Source organism: Grampus griseus (assembly GCF_964374135.1).
Source record: "Grampus griseus genome assembly, chromosome: 19".
Lineage (NCBI taxonomy): Eukaryota > Metazoa > Chordata > Mammalia > Artiodactyla > Delphinidae > Grampus > Grampus griseus.
This window is the reverse complement of record NC_139013.1, coordinates 54,037,799-54,054,994: the sequence shown is the minus strand read 5'-3', so window position 1 is coordinate 54,054,994 and position 17,196 is coordinate 54,037,799. Positions and strand designations below refer to the sequence as shown.

The 17,196-nt window shown below is 46.9% G+C and overlaps 1 protein-coding gene across 3 annotated transcripts; it reads left to right on the top strand.

The window, feature by feature from the left end:
- The first annotated feature begins 62 nt into the window (after window positions 1–62).
- On the top strand, window positions 63–16,947 carry HSDL1 (hydroxysteroid dehydrogenase like 1). Of its 3 annotated transcripts, none has more exons than XM_082677926.1 (6): window positions 63–141; window positions 7,348–7,406; window positions 10,347–10,531; window positions 11,209–11,654; window positions 11,863–12,090; window positions 14,180–16,947. In XM_082677926.1, exons 3-6 carry the CDS (start codon window positions 10,375–10,377, stop codon window positions 14,276–14,278), a joined length of 930 nt encoding a protein of 309 aa, XP_082534052.1. In that variant the 5' UTR covers window positions 63–141; window positions 7,348–7,406; window positions 10,347–10,374; the 3' UTR covers window positions 14,279–16,947. The 3 variants fall into 3 exon arrangements, with proteins under 3 accessions (XP_082534052.1, XP_082534050.1, XP_082534051.1); XM_082677924.1 differs by having other exon boundaries at window positions 10,306–10,531; XM_082677925.1 differs by lacking the exon at window positions 7,348–7,406 and having other exon boundaries at window positions 74–141; window positions 10,306–10,531.
- The last annotated feature ends 249 nt before the right edge of the window (window positions 16,948–17,196 follow it).

Here is a 17,196-nt window from a genome sequence, read left to right as displayed (position 1 = left end):
GGCGGGTCCCGCAACGGCCCCGCCCACAGCGCGTGCGCGGGTCACGTGGGGGCGCGGCCCGTTGTAGCTGCGGCGGCGGCGACGGGGTGGTGGCCGAGCGTCTTTGGTGGGACCGGCTCCGAGACTGCGTCGCCTCTGCAGGTACCGCGCCCCCCACGCCAGGCCCTGGGCCCCAGACCCTCCTGGTTTCCCTCGGCGCCCACTGGGACTTCGGCCCGGCGCCTCCTTCTGCGCCCCACCACGCCCCCCTGGACTAGTGCCCTCAGCGCCGAGACACCCAGGCCTCCCGGACCCTTTCGTCCCTCCCTTCCCTCGGACCCCGCCCCCAGCTTCCCTCCTTCCAGAGTGTCCCCCAAGAGCGCCCCTTCCACAGCTCCATCCCGGCGTTGCACCCACACAGGACTCCCTTTTCTGGGCCCGCCCCTCCCCCAGGACCCGGCCGACCTGGGGCCCCAGCCACCCCGAGCGCGGGTCCCACTCTTTCCCAGACCTGACCCAGGTGCTCCGCACGAGGCTCTGAAGATCACCCCTTTGTGCTTTATTGTCGTTTCCAAAGGACTTGGTCTGAGTGGGATTCGTTGTCGTCGTCTTTGTTCTGAAGTAGAAGTAATTCAGAATAAGGGAGCTCTTGGAGAAAGGGCCCCACCAGTTCCCCAGCGGCGGTCATTTGTTCGGCCCTGCCCGGTGCTGGAGGGGAAGGGTTCTGGAGACCAGGGAGGCTGTCGCTGTTCCCAATGAACGTGCAGCCCAGACACAGACCGGCGCTTGAAGCCAAACTCAGCGGCCCTCTCGGTGATGCTAGCAAGATGCCTGCCTGGGGGTCTTACAGTGGGCGTCGCCAGCCAGGGCTCAGGACTTTGGTAGACCTTGATCTGAATTCCCACAGCCCAATTCTTCACTTTACCTCGGCAAGCCTCAGTTTCCCCGTCTGTAAACTGGGAACGATTAAAACTCTGCCTCGTAAGGTTGATGAGAGGGCAAGTACAATGATGGGAATAAAGCACTTAGTGGAGTCTTTTGCATAAAGCCAGCTCTCAGTTTTAACCCTGAGCACTACAAATAGACAAGAGCTAACGTTGAACACTGAACTATAGTGGCTAATAGCCAAGGTTTATGGAGCAGTTATGTTCTGGGCTCTGTTCTGAGTGCTTTTTACATATGATCTACTTTAATTCTCATTATAATCTTAGGCAGGAGCTATTAGCCCCGTGTTTACAGGTGATGTAAGGAAAGCTCAGGTGAAGTAATGTCACCTTCACCCAAGACACACAGCTCTTATATGGGGAGCGTGGATTCGAATCCAGAATGTCTATATTCAAAGTCTGTGGTTATAATCACTACAGTAATGTTCCAGGGGCATAGAGTTCAACAAATTGGTATTTTTTTTAGCAGATTTTTTCTTTTTGAGATAAAATTCACATAACATAAAATTCACCATTTTAGCCATTTAAACATGTACTGCTCATAGCAGCATATTCATGGTGTACAGTCCTCACCACTATTTAATTCCAGAACATTCTTATCATCCCCCAAAGAAATCCCACCCCATTAGCAGTCGCTCCCCATTTCCCACTCCCCCTGTGGCAGCCCTAATCTACTTTCTGTCTCTGGATTTGCCTTTTCTGGACATTTCATATACGTAGAATCCCATGATGTGTCTCCTTTTGTCTGGCTTCTTTTGCTCAGCATACTGTTCTCAAGGTTTGTCCATGGCATAGCATGTATCCATACTTCATTCTTTTTATTGCTGAATAGTATTCCATTATGTGGATAGACCACATTTTGTTTATCCATTCCTCTGTTGTTGGACATTTGGGTTGTTTCCACTTTTTAGCTCGTGAATAATGCTGCTGTGAACACAGCTGTACAAGTTTTTGTGTGAGCCTAAGTCTTCGGTTATCTTGGGTCTATATCTAGGAGAAGATGCTATTATTATTTTAATTCCCACTGCACAAAGGGAGACCTGAACCTGAGGGTTATCGGATCTTGGATGAGAACTCCCGTGTTCTGCTCTTTCCATGCAATTCATGGTAGTGGTATACTGAAACTTGGCAAAGGAAGGTAAGGAAATTCCAGAAAGTCATGATACACCAATAATAACTTCGTCAAAGTGCTGATGCAAAGTTTGAGAAGCTTCTCAAGTTTTCTCTCCCCGAGAGGGAAGTTTGAACTTTGAACACAAAGCATTATTTGCTTCTGTTTGTTAAATAAATGTCATATACCTGGCACCATGCCAGGTGCTGAGGAGGAATAGTAAAGATGGATGTGATCCCAGCCTCACACCATCACAAGGCTATGGGAGGATTAAAGAGTTAAATCTGAAAAACAAAACTGTAAAAAAAATTTTGGAAAATAATATGGGAAAATATCTTTATGACTTGGGACTAGGATGGAATTTCTGAAATAAAACATGACAAGCACAAACCATGCGGGGAAAAGATAGATAAATTTGACTACATTAATATTAAGACATTCAGTTCATCAAAGTCACTATAGAGAGACAAAGCATACAGAGAACTAGTATCTACAATATGGAAAGAATTCTTCTAACTCTGAAAGAAAAAGAAGACAACACGTCAAAAGCTAGGAACAGGCATTTCATAGATGAGAAAACACAAACAGCACATAAACATCAAAGGAGTGCCAGTCAGCCTTATTAGTAGTCAGGAAATGCCAGTGAAAACCATGGTGAGATCCCATTTCACAGCCAGCCTTTGGCAGGAAGTGAACTGGTGGACGTTGCCAGCCATCGAGAGGAGACAGCATGCGCTCACACTTGCTGCTGGTGGGCGTGTAAATCGGTGCAGCCGCTTTGGCAACATCTCGCTGTATGCCTGGATGCCCTGTGGCCCAGCAGTTCGACTCATAGGCCTATCCCTTTGAGGAACTCTTGTACACGTGCCTAGGAGACATGCACGAGAAGGTTCATGGCAGTGCCGTTCATAATTGTAAAGTGAAAACCAACGAGAACAACCCATCAGCAGTAGAATGGTTATATGCATTGTGTGTCTGTACCGTGAGGTAGCGTGGCAGTGAGAGTATATGGCCTACAGCTATGGAGGCGTGGGTGAGTCTCAAAGACAGCGCTGAGTGAAAGAAGGCACCAAAGCATACCGAAGGGGTTTGATTCCTTTATGTAAAGGTCAGAACCAGGGAAAACGGAATATTTCAGAATCCACGCTGCAGTAATAGTACAACTATTAAAAAAAAAAAAAAGGGAATATTACATCAGAATTTAGGAGATTGATTACCCGCCCCCCGACCCCAGGTGGCAGAAGGGGATGTGACCAGGGAGGAAGCATCGGGGCTTCCAAGACTGCTTTGATTTGTGAAGTAGGGTGTCTGTGCGGGTGTTTTGTTCATTACTCTTTGAACTGTGCATAATAGGTTTTACAACTTTTGTGTACATTTTCCAGTTTTCTTAAATTACAGAAAAATTAGTTTTAGATATATTTCCTGCCCTCGAGAGGCCTGTGTTCTAGTTGAGGAACCAAGATAGAGTCCAGTTACTGCACTGCTCCGCATTCTGTTTAAGTGTTTAAGTGTGACGTGGGGGAGAGAGACGGAGGGGAACTCATGCTGGTGGGTGTGGAGACCTGGGAAGGGAAAGGAAGAGGGGCGTGGGCCTCCCGTCCATGGGTCCATCCACAGGGCTGGCGTGTCGTGGTGCTTGTCTGCGGGTCCTGGGACTGAGCTGGGGAGAAGGGATGGGACTTGAGCTGGGCTTGCGAGGAGAGACAGGATGGGAGTGCTGAGAGCAAGGGTCTGAGTGAAGTGAGATTTCTATTAAAAAAAGGTTTAAAGTCCTAACCCTGCAGCCTTACTGGAAAGTGCCGGCTGTTGACGGGGGTGGTGAGGACGGCCTCAGCCAGTCGAAGATCTGAGGAGCCTCTGAGGATACTTTCTGCTTCCTGAATACACTGGAAGGTTTTGGTTTGAGGGATGTTTCAGGATTTGCAACTTGTCTCTATACTGTCTTAAAAACTAGACTGGCAGTCTGTCCGTCCCTCCATCTTAATTTCCTATGACTGCTGTAACAAAGTGCTACAAGCTCAGTGCCTTAAAACAAGGCATAGTTATTCTCTTACAGTTCTGGAGGTCAGAAGTCTCAAGTCAGTCCCACTGGACTAAAGCCAGGGTGTCAGCACGGTTGTGTCGCTCGGGGAGGCTCTGGGGAGAGTCCGTATCCTGGCCTTTGTCAGATTCTGGAGGTGCCTGCCTTCCTTGACCTGTGACCCCTCTCTGCATCTTCAGTCCAGCAGCCTCTGGTCTTCAAATCTCCCTCGCGCTCTCTGACCTCTGCTTCTTGGTCACAACTCCTTCTCTGATTCTGACCCTTCTGCCTCCATCTAATAAGGACACGTGTGATCACGTTGGACCCACCTGGATAATGCAGGATCTTCTCCCCATCTCAAGATCCTTAATCTTCAAAGTCCCCTTGCTACACGAGGTGACATGTTTACGAGTTTTGAGGATTAGGGTGTGGGCATATGGGAGGGCCATTATCTACCCACCCCACTACCTTTTGTTTGGTGGTGTTTCAATTGTCTTTTTTCCATCATACTTGCTTTATTTTCTTTGAAAACATTTTGGACAATCTGTCTTATGTTCTTGTAGCATCACCCCCAGGTAGCATTCATTTGGATAGCTTGGGGATGCCTGTGTTTCAGCCAAGACACTGCTCCCAGAGCTCTTTGATTCCCGAAGGGTTTTGTATTAGGTCTGATCGCCTTTTTCACGGTGATGTCGAGTCAGCTAAACTGTAGGTCAGGATAATGTTACAGGCACAGCAGCCGCGCTTTGAAGACGTGACTTTGCTCCTGGAGTCTCGACCATAGTTTTCCCATGATGCCTTCATAGTTGTGATGTTACCTCAAAGGGGTTTTTTAGGCTCTTTTGGAGCAGTTTTGGGTTTATAATAAACTCGATAGGAAGGTATGGAGACCCCATGTGCCCCCTACTCCGGCACGTGCGGAGCCTCCCGTGTATCAGTGTCACTGGCCAGTGGTGCCATTTCTGCCGAGGGTGCGTCTACCCTGACACGTCATAATCACTCAGACTCCGTAGCTTACCTAAGGGTCCTTTAGCCCTGATGAGTATTGCCCTGGAGAAGTAGAAAATGCCTAGAAGACAGTAGGGAATTGCACTGCGTTTCCTATTTCGGGGACAGTTCTGACTGTTTGCCTCTGTTGTTCGCTGATGTCTTAGTTTCCGTAGAGGCAAGAAAACAAAGCTTTATAATAACTTGTACAGGTAGGGTGTACAGGGACCAGGATTTTACTGTGTTTCAGTGTTGCTTTCTAAGTAATGGATTTCTCTAGGTTTTAGACTAGTACCTATCCACAGAACAATGAACTAGTCAAAGCCCCAAAGCAAGTGAAGAGCAGCCTGCTATCTGTGCGTGCCTTGGTAGGCTTCTCGACCTAAGTGTGTAGGAAACCCCTTTAAAACTGCTTCCACGAGCTTTCCTAGAACTGAATGGCTTTGGGGGGAGTCCTGATTTCTTCCTCCATTAGAAAGACATTATTTTCCATCAGCTACTTACCGATGGGGAGAGGATTAAGAGGATGTCGGGCATGTAGAATTTCCAGTCCTTTGCCATTTATGGTCCATCGAGGTGTGAGCAAATGGGTGAAAATATCTGGCGTGTCTGAGGAGCGGCAGGGAGTCGGTCACAAAGCTGCGTGCTCTCCGTCTAGCTTTGCTTCGTCCCCGTCTGGATGGACCAGGGCCCAGGCCGCCTGACTTCCTGCCCGCAAGGCCACTGCCCCTCCACCGCCGCCAGCTGCCTTTTGCGCTAAACTTGATGAGCTCCTGCCTTTGGCCCAACGTTTCTGTGTGGCATAAAGGCATCTCACAGCCTGGGCTCCCCTCCCGGCCCTGTTTCCACCCCTGGGTGCGCATCCCGTGCTGTGAGCTCGTTGCTGTTGTCACCATTTCCCGGCAGGCTGGGCTGTTCCTGGGCACGTCTTGCCCCTGCCCTCCTCCCTGGGGAATCGCTCTGTTGAGAGACCCAGCACGGGTCCTCGGCGTCCCACACTTACTGCTTTCTTCATTGCTGTTCTAGTAGTTTGTAGACTTTCCTACAGCCTAGTGACCGTGCGTGTTTAGACTTCTTGGCTGCATCATTTATTATTCATAACTAAATTGGCTTTTGAATTTATCAGTCTTTTGTGAGTTTGGTTGGCGTGAGTCAGGTCTGTCCACGTTGAGCTGCCTCTGGGGAACGATGAGATGCATCTCAGACCTAGAATGCCGTCAGCCCTCTGATGATCCGCGATTAAAAATAAAATCCAGCAATGATAATCAACGTGTAAGGTAGCTGTCTGTGACGGAATTGCAATTTAAAATACCGTGACGGTCCCCCCTGACTGGTGGTGCCGGGGTATCCAGTGGGTGGAGTTGAGAAGCGGGGTTGGAGGCCCTGGCACCGCTGGTCTCTGCTCCCCTCCGATGCCTGTACAGCTCCTGCTGGGCCTGCGCAGGACGGCCCTGGGGGCCTTGCCCACGAGGGGTTTCTCTTTGTAAAGGATCGCAGGTGTTGGTGGTCCCCTCCCCGCGGGACGGGACTGAGCTGAGCTAGGCTGGGTGGTGCGATTTCATGCAGCAGCTGGTCTGGGCGCTCCTGTCCGTCCGCGCCACGGGTTGTGTGAGGTGCTGGAGGGGTGTGTGGGGAGATGCGGCCCCCCAGGGAACGCAGCTTTGGGTGGGGGGTTTCAAAACCGAAACAGGCACCAGGCGGTGTCTAGGGCAGAGGGAGAGGGGAAAGGTGGCACTGGCGTTTCCTTCCGTCTCCGTATCCGTAAGCCCCCGGCCCCAGGCAGGCTGGAAGGGGCCATTCCTCCCTGCTGTTGCCGCCAGCCCAGGACCCACGTGCTCAGGTGGGCAGCCGGGATCTGCCTGGAGTGTGGAACAGGTGCTGCGGCCGAGCGGAGGGTCTACTGCTCTGTGGCTGGAGCGAGCACAGTGGTTTGCAGAGAGGAGGATGAGGTCCGGGGAAGCCCAGCAGATGCCCGGGACAGGTCGGGGGCAGGGCGTATGCTTGCCGTCCTGGGTCTCCCTCCAAGCTGTCTGGACAGATTTTGTCCTGTGTGACGAAATGTTCCTTAAGGAACAAGGTGCAGGAGCCGGGATGCCTCCCAGCCCAGCCTTCCACCAGACGGGCACTGGCGGCGCCTGCCTTTTTCCCAGACCAGGGGATGTGTCGCTGCCTGCGCAGGGAATCACGGCACGAGAGTTGTTCCGTTTCCTTAACTTTTAAAACGCTTTGGTCGTAGTTTTATATAAACTTATCCCAGCTGAGCTGTGAAGGAGAGGCATTTGTTTCCTGTTGGTTTTTGTTCACAGCTTGTCCTGAAGAGAAGACAGAGCAGTGTATTCCTGAAGGCCCAGGGCTGGCAGAGGAGGTAAGAGGAAACCACGGGTACTTAATGACTTGAGCAGAAAAATCGGGGAACTCGGTCGCAGTCAGGCTTCTTTTGCTGAAGTTTTTCCTTCTGAGATGTTCAATTCTTGAAAAAAATGGTGTTTGAGAGGGTCGAAGTTCCCTTTACACAGCTTCCCCTTGGGATGAGTCATTCTCTGAGGCATACCTGACCTTTTTAACTGGAACCCTATTACAGACACTCCTGCAATTCATTTTCTCACAAGTATTTCTTTGGCTACGATCCATTAGTCCTTGATACGTGGTTTTCAGTTTTTCATTGAAAACACTGTTTTAACATTTTAGATGTATGCCCACCTGTTATTTTGAAGAATAGATTTAATGTTCCAAGTATCTAGTTTCTTGGTCATAGTTTTGTTATTTCGAATTTTATCACATTTTGTTTGAAAAGTACTGGTGCATACAAGTATTATGTTTCACATTTGCTTTCTTCATGGCCTAGTATTTGATTAATTATGACAAAAGGCACGTGTCCACTTTAAAAAGTTATCTCAGGAACTCCTAACTTAGGGTGGTTGGGTTTGGATTCTCAGTTTTTATAAAGTTCTTCCTTGTAAGAAGCTAATGTTTTGGCTGTTGCTCTGGGAATCGAATTAGCGCCATTCGGGGACGGCAGCCAGTGTGAGTGTGCTCAGTGCCCGGCAGGGGCCTCTGCAGCCGGCGCCTGCCTCCTCAGGAGGGGGCCGTGTGTTGAGCTGGTGCAGCAGCGGGGACCCTTGGAGGGGGTGACACGTCACTACCTCATCGCTAGCATCCGGAAGCTTTGAGAGGCACTCATGCACAGCAGAAAAGGGGTGAACACGTTTAAGGTGGATGACCGTGACTGTGAGCGTCTTTCAGAGGATTTGGAGCAGTGCCTGGAGCGTACGGCCTTAGTGGGGCGGACGGACCAGAAAAAGAAAGCATCTTCAGCCCAGACTGCATTGATCTTGACAGTTCATGTTTTAGGGAATCTCAGCCAGTGTGGTCCATGAAGAAGCATTACCCCAGAGGAGCATGTAATTGTTTTTATCTTATTAAGTAATTGGTTTGTGTGCTTAATCAAGTTTATAATGTTTTCTTTTCTTGACCAATCTTGGCATCCTTGTCGTAGGAGGTAAGTTTCTCTGAACAGAACCCCAAAGTGTACAGCACTTTACTTACTGGAAATAAGGTGGCCCCTTCAGTCATTTCCTGTATTGCTATTTGAGAAGGACGTTTCTTTAACTTACTTAATGCCACACCCATTTAGAGTTACAGTAGGAGTGGAAATTTTAACGTTTGAGGGGTTATATCCTCATTGTGAGGCATTTAGGAATCCTGCTGCCTATTTCTTTCAGTTTTCTGTCATATTTCTTTTGTATGTTTTGTTGGTTTGTAATTTGGACTGCACACTCAGGTGCATACTCAACACGCAGATAGATATCGATGTATACATATTTATATTCAGTAGTTTTTTCGTTATTTTATGTGCCTGTTACCACAGTGTGATATCATTCTTACATTGTGTTCCATTCCAGAGGTTAATTTGTTTTCTCCACTCTGCAAACCTTGGTTGAGCTCAAATTGCATTGCGGTCGAGTGGGAAGGAATTCACTTATTCTTCCTTAAGCTTATGCCAACTTTTGCTGCTATTGTCAGGGATTTTTCTTAGTTTCAGGATTTATTTTTTTCCTATTCTAATGCAGTTTCTATGAAAGGGGCCACTTCCAGAAGTTTTATATAAATGTTTGTTTGGCTTAAATCTATTTTCTTTTATTAATATACAATAAATGCTGTATCCTTGTGTTTGTGCATATCAGAGCTCCCTGGAATTTAATTGTGGTCTGTTCTGATCTTCTTGATGTTTGACCCTCACTTGATAGCACACAGTTGGCTCAGGCCTCAGTGGCTTCCTGGGTCTAGTCCAGGATGAAGTTCATCAGCCTTGGTCGTGCCCGGGCTTTCTCTTCCTTTCTGAGCACAGGCGTACATACACCAGTTCGTATGGCATTTAAAGTTGTTTTGTTAAATGTTCGTCTCTTCTTCTAGGTAGTTATTTACTTCATCTTTGAGTCCTTAGCATCTGTCACGGTACATGGCACATAATAGGTGCGTCGCGATGCTTGCTGTGTGAATACTCACAAGAATTGAATTGGGCTTTTCTTTCCCCAAACGTTAAGGGGCCAGGGAAAGGTAGTGGTGTGCCAGTGACATCAGCACAGTGGAGCGTGCTTATGCAGTATCGTTTGAGAAAACAATTCTTCAAGTTTGGGGAGTATCTCTTTTTAAATATACATTTATGAATATTATTTATACATAATCTAATTTATGTTTATTTGATGTTAAAGTTTATTAGAGCTTAGTTTTGTCACAAATGGGTTGTAAGGTCTTTGAGGCCAAGGCCCTGTCTTAATATTGCCTCTGTTTCTTCTCCTCTGTCTCTCCAGGGATAGTAGGCCCTCCGCGCTTGCCGGTTTTGAATACATATAAATTCAGTAAAAGAAAGAAACATACCTCTCAGCTGTTACGTGAATTAAAAGCTCTGTGTCTGCCGCTGTGCTGGACCAGGAGCTTTTTCTGGCATAGGGCATGTTGTGTTTATCCCCGTAGCCACAACATTTAGCGCCGCAGTGCCTGGATTTTAGTAGGAATTTGGTAACTCTTGATAACTATGTTGACTGATCTTCTTGGAAGGAAAGAACTTTATAAGCTACAGATGTTAAATAATGAGATCATAAGTTGTCTGGATCCATGGGCTATGTGCATCTGAACGGTTACTGTTATTGAATGCAAAATTGTTAAGCTCTGATGTCCTCGGATTCCTTTCTTCCCGCGCACTGTGCATGTTCCTTTAACTTACTAAGCAGAGGCCACCTCTCTCTCGCTGCCCTCCCTTGCAGGCTGCCATGGCTGCCGTCGACAGCTTCTACCTCTTGTACAGGGAAATCGCCAGGTCCTGCAACTGCTACATGGAAGCCCTCGCCTTGGTTGGAGCCTGGTACACGGCCAGAAAGAGCATCACCGTCGTCTGTGACTTCTACAGCCTCATCAGGCTGCATTTCATCCCGCGCCTGGTGAGCAGAGCAGACCTGATCAAGCAGTATGGAAGATGGGCAGTCGTGAGTGGTAAGAGATGAGTTTTCAGTTCTTGCCTAATCTAAAAATGAAATCATCTTTCCTGTTTAATCTGTGTTTTAGGTTGGATGCATCATTCCTGGAGTTACTGAATTTGATGTAATGTTTTCATGGGATAAAAAAATAAAACTACTCTGTTACGATTATGTGCGCATTTCTTACCGCCCTCGTCCTGGAAGAATTTCCCTGTGATTTCTGTGCTTCTCATTCTGCCCCTCCTGTTCCCAGTCCAGCTCCAGCCCCACCTTCCTAGCCTTTGCTTTTCCTTTTTGCTCTCTGTTTTCAAAGTGTCCTTACAAACTGGTACCACTTTCAGAAACACTTCCCTTATTTTAAATTTCATCTTAATTTACCATTGTTTCCCAGGAAAGTACCCCCTGGCACTCGTTCAAGCCAGATGAGAGTTTGAAAACAGTTTCCCACTGAGTCTCACAGTCAACTTGGTGAATGTAAAACAGCTCTTCCTCTGCCTGTCAGAGTGTCTGGGCGAGTATTTGACTAGCTTGTGTCATGGATTTGACCTTGTGCTTGACTGATCACTTACAGAACTCGGTTTATTTCTACTGTGAATCCTTCTCTGATTAAACCCGGACACAGTGTATTTAAAGTCCATTTTAAAGGTCACACTGAGAAACGAGTTTGCTCTCTTGTCCCCGCTTGTACTGTAGGCGCAACAGATGGGATCGGAAGGGCCTACGCAGAGGAGTTGGCCAGCCGTGGGCTCAACATCGTCCTGATCAGTCGGAACCAAGAGAAGCTGCAGACGGTCGCTAAAGACATAGCTGACACCTACAAAGTGGAGACTGACGTCATTGTCGCGGACTTCAGCAATGGCCGCGAGATCTACGGCCTGATTCGGGAAGCCCTGAAGGACAGAGACGTTGGCATCCTGGTGAACAACGTGGGCGTGTTCTACCCCTACCCGCAGTACTTCACACAGGTCTCGGAGGACACGCTCTGGGACATCGTCAACGTGAACGTTGCCGCCGCCAGTCTGATGGTGCACATAGTGTTACCCGGGATGGTGGAGAGGAAGAAAGGGGCCATCGTCACCATCTCCTCCGGCTCCTGCTGCAAGCCAACCCCGCAGCTGGCGGCGTTTTCTGCGTCTAAGGTAACGCGTCCCCAGTTGGAAAGTGAAATCACCATGCAGGACAATGTTTATCACGATGGTTTGGTCCAGTTTGTTGAGCTCTTTGTCAGCAGCTCGTGTTTGCTTGTGCTGTATTTTTTTCCCTGAAATGACCATTAAGTCTTCTTTTTCTCCTGAATTTCTTCCGAGTTCCTGAAAAATTAGGTCTTTTCCCCTCCTGTTTCAACAGGCTTACTTAGACCACTTCAGCAGAGCATTGCAGTATGAATATGCTTCCAAAGGAATTTTCGTACAGAGTCTAATCCCGTTCTACGTAGCTACCAACGTGTCCACCCCTGGCAGCTTTCTGCACAAGTGCCCGTGGTTGGTGCCTTCGCCACAAGTGTACGCACATCATGCTGTTTCTACCCTTGGCATTTCAAAAAGGACCACAGGATACTGGTCCCATTCCATCCAGGTAACAGTGTGCGCTCAGCTCTCGTAATTAGGTTAATGCATCCTAAACCTTTTTAAAATGACATTTGGGAATCTGATTGAAGCATGATGCTGAAAGATGAGGATTGTGAATTCTGATTCTCAACCTTAGAGTGCTCCGGTTTAAGGATCCAGCTCACGTTCTTTGAGTTCCTTTCCATCTTCTCCATTCCCGTTTGTTTCTTACCTTTTTAAGTCCCGCCTGTCTCAGTCTCTGGGGAGCGCATGGCATTTGTGTTTTCAGCACTGTGCACTTTTCCGATGAGCTGGATGTGTACCCTCGCTGTGGACGTCCTCCCCTCAGCTCGTTGTTCCCAAGTCCTACTGAGCCGGGTCCCCGGGGAGGCTACTCTGTATCACATTGGTCAGGAGCAGGCCTGGACACACGGGTCAGGATCCCCGAAGGCGCCCAGAGCCTTGCAGAACCAGACCCCCCCCACCCCGGCTTTTCCGCAGTTCCCGGTGCCTGGACACTTGGCATCCCTTTCCTGTTACTGCTGTTATCTCAACAGGCGGATGAGTCAGCCTCCGGAGCTGATCCGTCAGTACCCAGAGGATGAAATTCTCTCCTCTTCCATTAGCTCTTTCCCTCCCACTGCCCAGTGTGCTGAAACCTCCCTGGGACAAGCCAATGAGTCTCCGCCTGCCCGTCCTTAGGAAACGGGCAGAATCCATCTTGATGCTGGTCCCCCCTGTAGTGGACAAGAGGTCATGAGAGGAGATTTAAAACAAACAGATTTCTAGATGCTGCTTCACTCTCCACTCAATAAACACTGAAAATAAAATGCCCTTTGGAGGGGCATCCGATTACCTAGCCTGTGTCAGGCGCCCCCATGTTTCAATGTGACCCTCCTTACAGAGTCCTCCTAAGGGACCATATATTGCCTTCTTTCATCTCCTTGGATTTTAGAGCCTTTTGCTTTAGGACGGTGGCCCCAAGGAGGAGTATTTGGGTATTTTTTTCCATGAAATCCTGACTCTTTAAAGAGGTCCAAAGAGACCTTGGTCATTTTCACAGGTAGTTACTTACGGCTCCAGGCCAAACACGGGACCCTTGTCTCCAAGGTGGCTAAGCTGAAGCTTCTGTGGAACCTGCTGGGAACACCTGCACCTCTGGGACCCTCACCCCACAGTTCATCGTGCTGGGACCCCCTCCTTGTTCACTGTGGTTCCTGGAATAGCAGAGTGACCTGGGTCTGTTTCTTAAGGAGTGACCTGTATTATTACACCTCTGGTCAAGGCTAGAACATCAGCACCTGCCAGGGGCCCATCATCTCCCCTCCTTCACACACAAGGTGTTAAACTTTTGCTCGGTCTCGGACAGATCCGTCAGTGTTGCGCAGGGCTTCTCCACCTGAGCACTAGTGGCGTAGAGGTTGGTTCGTTCCTTGTTGTGGGACCTTCCTGTGCGCTGTACGATGCTCACAGCGTCCTGGACCTCTGCCCACGAGATGCCGGTAGCACCACCACCCCACTTGTGACAGCTAATACTGTTTCTGAACCTTGCCGAATGTCCCCTGTGGGGACGTGGCCCTGGAGACCCCCTGGAGCAGAGCAGCATCAGCGGACATCCTCCCTGTATCCCCGAGGCTTCCACATCACACCTCAAGACACTCTCTCAGGGTCCTGGTGTTTTTGACTCAGTGCGTTTGTTTAACTTAGCACCACTCTGCCCCTCAGTCCCCAGTTTTCTCACACAGTACTAAGCACGTATGCAGTTTTCTCTTTCACCTGCCTTTTATTCCTGGGCTGATTTGTAATTCTTATCCACATTCCATACTATTCATGTCACGTTAAGTAAAGATGAAATCGTATCACTGCGTGTAGGTCTGTCCCGCCTCATTAGAGAAAGGGGGCGGGTGGGCGGTGATCACATTTCTGTTCCCCAGAGAGTCTAGCATACGGTCTTATACAAAAGTAGGTGCTCAGTGCAGTAGCACCTAAGGTTTTTCCCTTTTTTGTATTTAATGGGATTGGTGATGTTTGTTGGTTTAAACGATTGCTGATCTGTGCGTTCTGTTGTCGATGACTTTGGGTTCTAACCTTACAGTCTTTTTCTCTTTCATTTTTAGTTTCTTTTTGCACAGTATATGCCTGAATGGCTCTGGGTGTGGGGAGCAAATATTCTCAATCGTTCCCTACGTAAGGAGGCCTTATCCTGCAAAGCGTGAAGCTGGCTGATGGTTGGGAAGTGTTGCCAACTCGGGGAACCTGCAGCATTCTACATTTGGAAGAACACATGTAATTTATCTTCTGCATTTTCTTTCTACTGATCATTTAGCATACTGTTGACTCATCGTTTGCAAAATAAACATAACACTTTTAAGAATGCTGTGGAAAAGCCTCAAGGGCCGCTTGGAAGGCACAGAGTAAACAACGACCACCACACAAGAACCATGAGGCAACCTAAATTTTGATGCTTTTTTTTTTTTTTTTTTTAAGCTGTTCGAAAGCTGTGTGATTTATGTTGTTCTAAGAGCTGCTCGCAGTCTGATATTGAAATACGACGTGACTTGGCAGCTCTTACAGTTTCGCGTGTTGTTTCTTAAGGGAAATCATTTCAGTAGATGAATTACAGTATTGGTTTTCAAATTTCATCAGGAGAAACTATTTGAGAGTGTTGCCTTCTAGGCCAGATTGCTGGTATAATTAGTGGAACTCTGTATTGTATTGTGTAGCTCTAGTTGTTCGGCTCTCTGTATGAAATGCTGCTCTTCAGCTGATGCTTCGTTAGAGAACCATACACGTGTGTATGTTGTGTGCATCTAGGCAACCTTATGTATGGGCGAGTTACTTTAAGAAAGATTTCTCGTCAAGATGGCTTAATGCGGAATCTTAAGGGTATTAAAATTCTAGATTTTTCCTTTTCATACTAAACAAGGCTACCCAATTTTGTGCTATAGATTTGCCAAGTATAATATTACTTACGACATTCTGTTTTTTTTAATCTACTAAGGAGTTAATTCATTCCTAGATTTGGACATGTAGTAATTGACCCTCAGTCATCCTCTGATTTATAATTACTGTGGATGAGTAATGACTTCTCAGCCTATGACCCATTTTATAACAAATTTAACCCTTTAGAGCTTGTTTTACCTTGTCAAACACTTTGCTATGTAATATTAGTCCATTCCAGTGGCATTATTGGTGTAAACATCAAAGATTTATAGAATAGTAGTTAAAATATGGACAGATTATGTGTGTGTGATACGACATATTGTGTCTGTTGAAATAAGTTAGAAGCTCATTCTTGGTTCGTGTAATGGATTTATGCGTTACAGTGAATACTTCTATTGGTATGAAGATAATTACGCACAATCCACCACAATACGGGTTTGCACTGAAACCTACTGTGAAGTCTTTTTGGTTCAGGTCCTGTAAAGCCAAACATTTTTGAGAATCACATACGTAGTGCTTTGACAGTTGTAAATCACTGTACGAATATGATCGTATGTGCAAATTTGAAATTCACAGTTTAATATTGCAACATTGATGCAGAAACCGGTAAATTGAAATCAGGACTTTTATGAAATTGCTTTCTCCTGAGATAATATTCCATTACGAGTAGGCCTAAAGCATGCTTTTATGTTATGCCCACAATTTTGCCAGTGACATTGCCTTAGTATTTCCAGATCTGACTTGGACTCAAGATCAGAAGTTCAGTTCAGAGCTCTTCAACTTACAGATCAGGCCTTCATCACATAAGAGGAGGAACTTCAGGTGTGAAAATTTACACACTAGTGATACTACGTAGAACTGACCTTTCTACGATACTACTACGTAGAACTGTTTTGCTTCCAAGTTGGCTTGGAAACCTTTATTTTGTCATATTTGGCATTTCCCTACCCGACCATTTATGGTCATTAAGACTAGCGAAAATTTGACTTCATGCCACAGTGACTTGAACTTTAATTGACATATAATAAGAAGCAGCAACTTGATGTAAAAATACCGTATTTATATCTAAGGTGTTATGTGGTACAGCAGTGTCTTATATTTATAGATTAGGTGTTGGATCATTGTTATATGATGAGACTAAGTAAACCACGTCAGTGATGTTTTAAACTTCTCTCCTTGGCAGGACATATGTAAATATGCTGATTGGTGCAAAGTTCATGAAAGATCAAAACCAAGACTCTTCCTTAGGTTTTACCTTTCCCAGAGCTCATTTGAGAGTCATAATCGGACCACTGTAGATGGGGTTTCTTATTAAGAATGTGGGAAATAAGAACCTTTGAAAGAGTCTGTGGCCTGAAAACAACAATAAAAGCAGTTGCTTCTGCTTCCTTTGGAAGAGGTTTTGCTCCATATGTTTGTAAATTGGTTGTTTGGAAAGCGAGACACATTTTTTCCCCGTAGGAACAGTTATTTAAAAGTTACAAAAAATTAATCTCTAAACACCTGTGATAGTAACTCATTAAAAGCTGGTAACTCAGTAAGAAAATTGCGCGTGTAACCACGTGTCTCATAAATCTTGTGAAACTACAGAGTTGATTTCTTGCTCTCATTCTCCTGATAGGTTGAATAAGATGAAGGCTGATTTGGATCACTGACATTGGCGATGTGGAGGTCACTGGTGCTTTTGTCATGATCCATTTTCATCGAGTGGTGGGGATGAAAGTCGTGGTGGGGATGAAAAGTAGTGGGTTCAAGAAAGAGTGGGAAGAAAAAGGGAGTCAGTGAGTAGAGACAGCTCTTTGGAGGAGTCTGTTTTGTTTTAACCTCAGTTACTTAAAATCTTGGCGCATTTGGGAACCAGAGGGTTAAGTGGTGTCCTCAGTGTTGACATTGTTTGCCCTGGGAAACTAGTCTCTCTGTGTCTCTGTCTCAGTATCGGCTCAGGCTGTTACTCTTTAAAATAGCACTCAGTGTTAATAAAGATTTACCTTCCCATGGAATTGTGAATGCTTTATTATATACGTGAAGGGTTAGTTTAGGAAGTTATTAGAACCTGGAGTGGTGGAAAACCGGTAGACCAGGATTCTGGGGCTCTCAGCCTTCCTTGGTCAATTTCCAGGCCACCTCCTGTCATGCCCCAGGCCCCCTGCAGTTTCTAGGGTTTTCAGGAGCTGGCAGCTGTCTCTCTTCC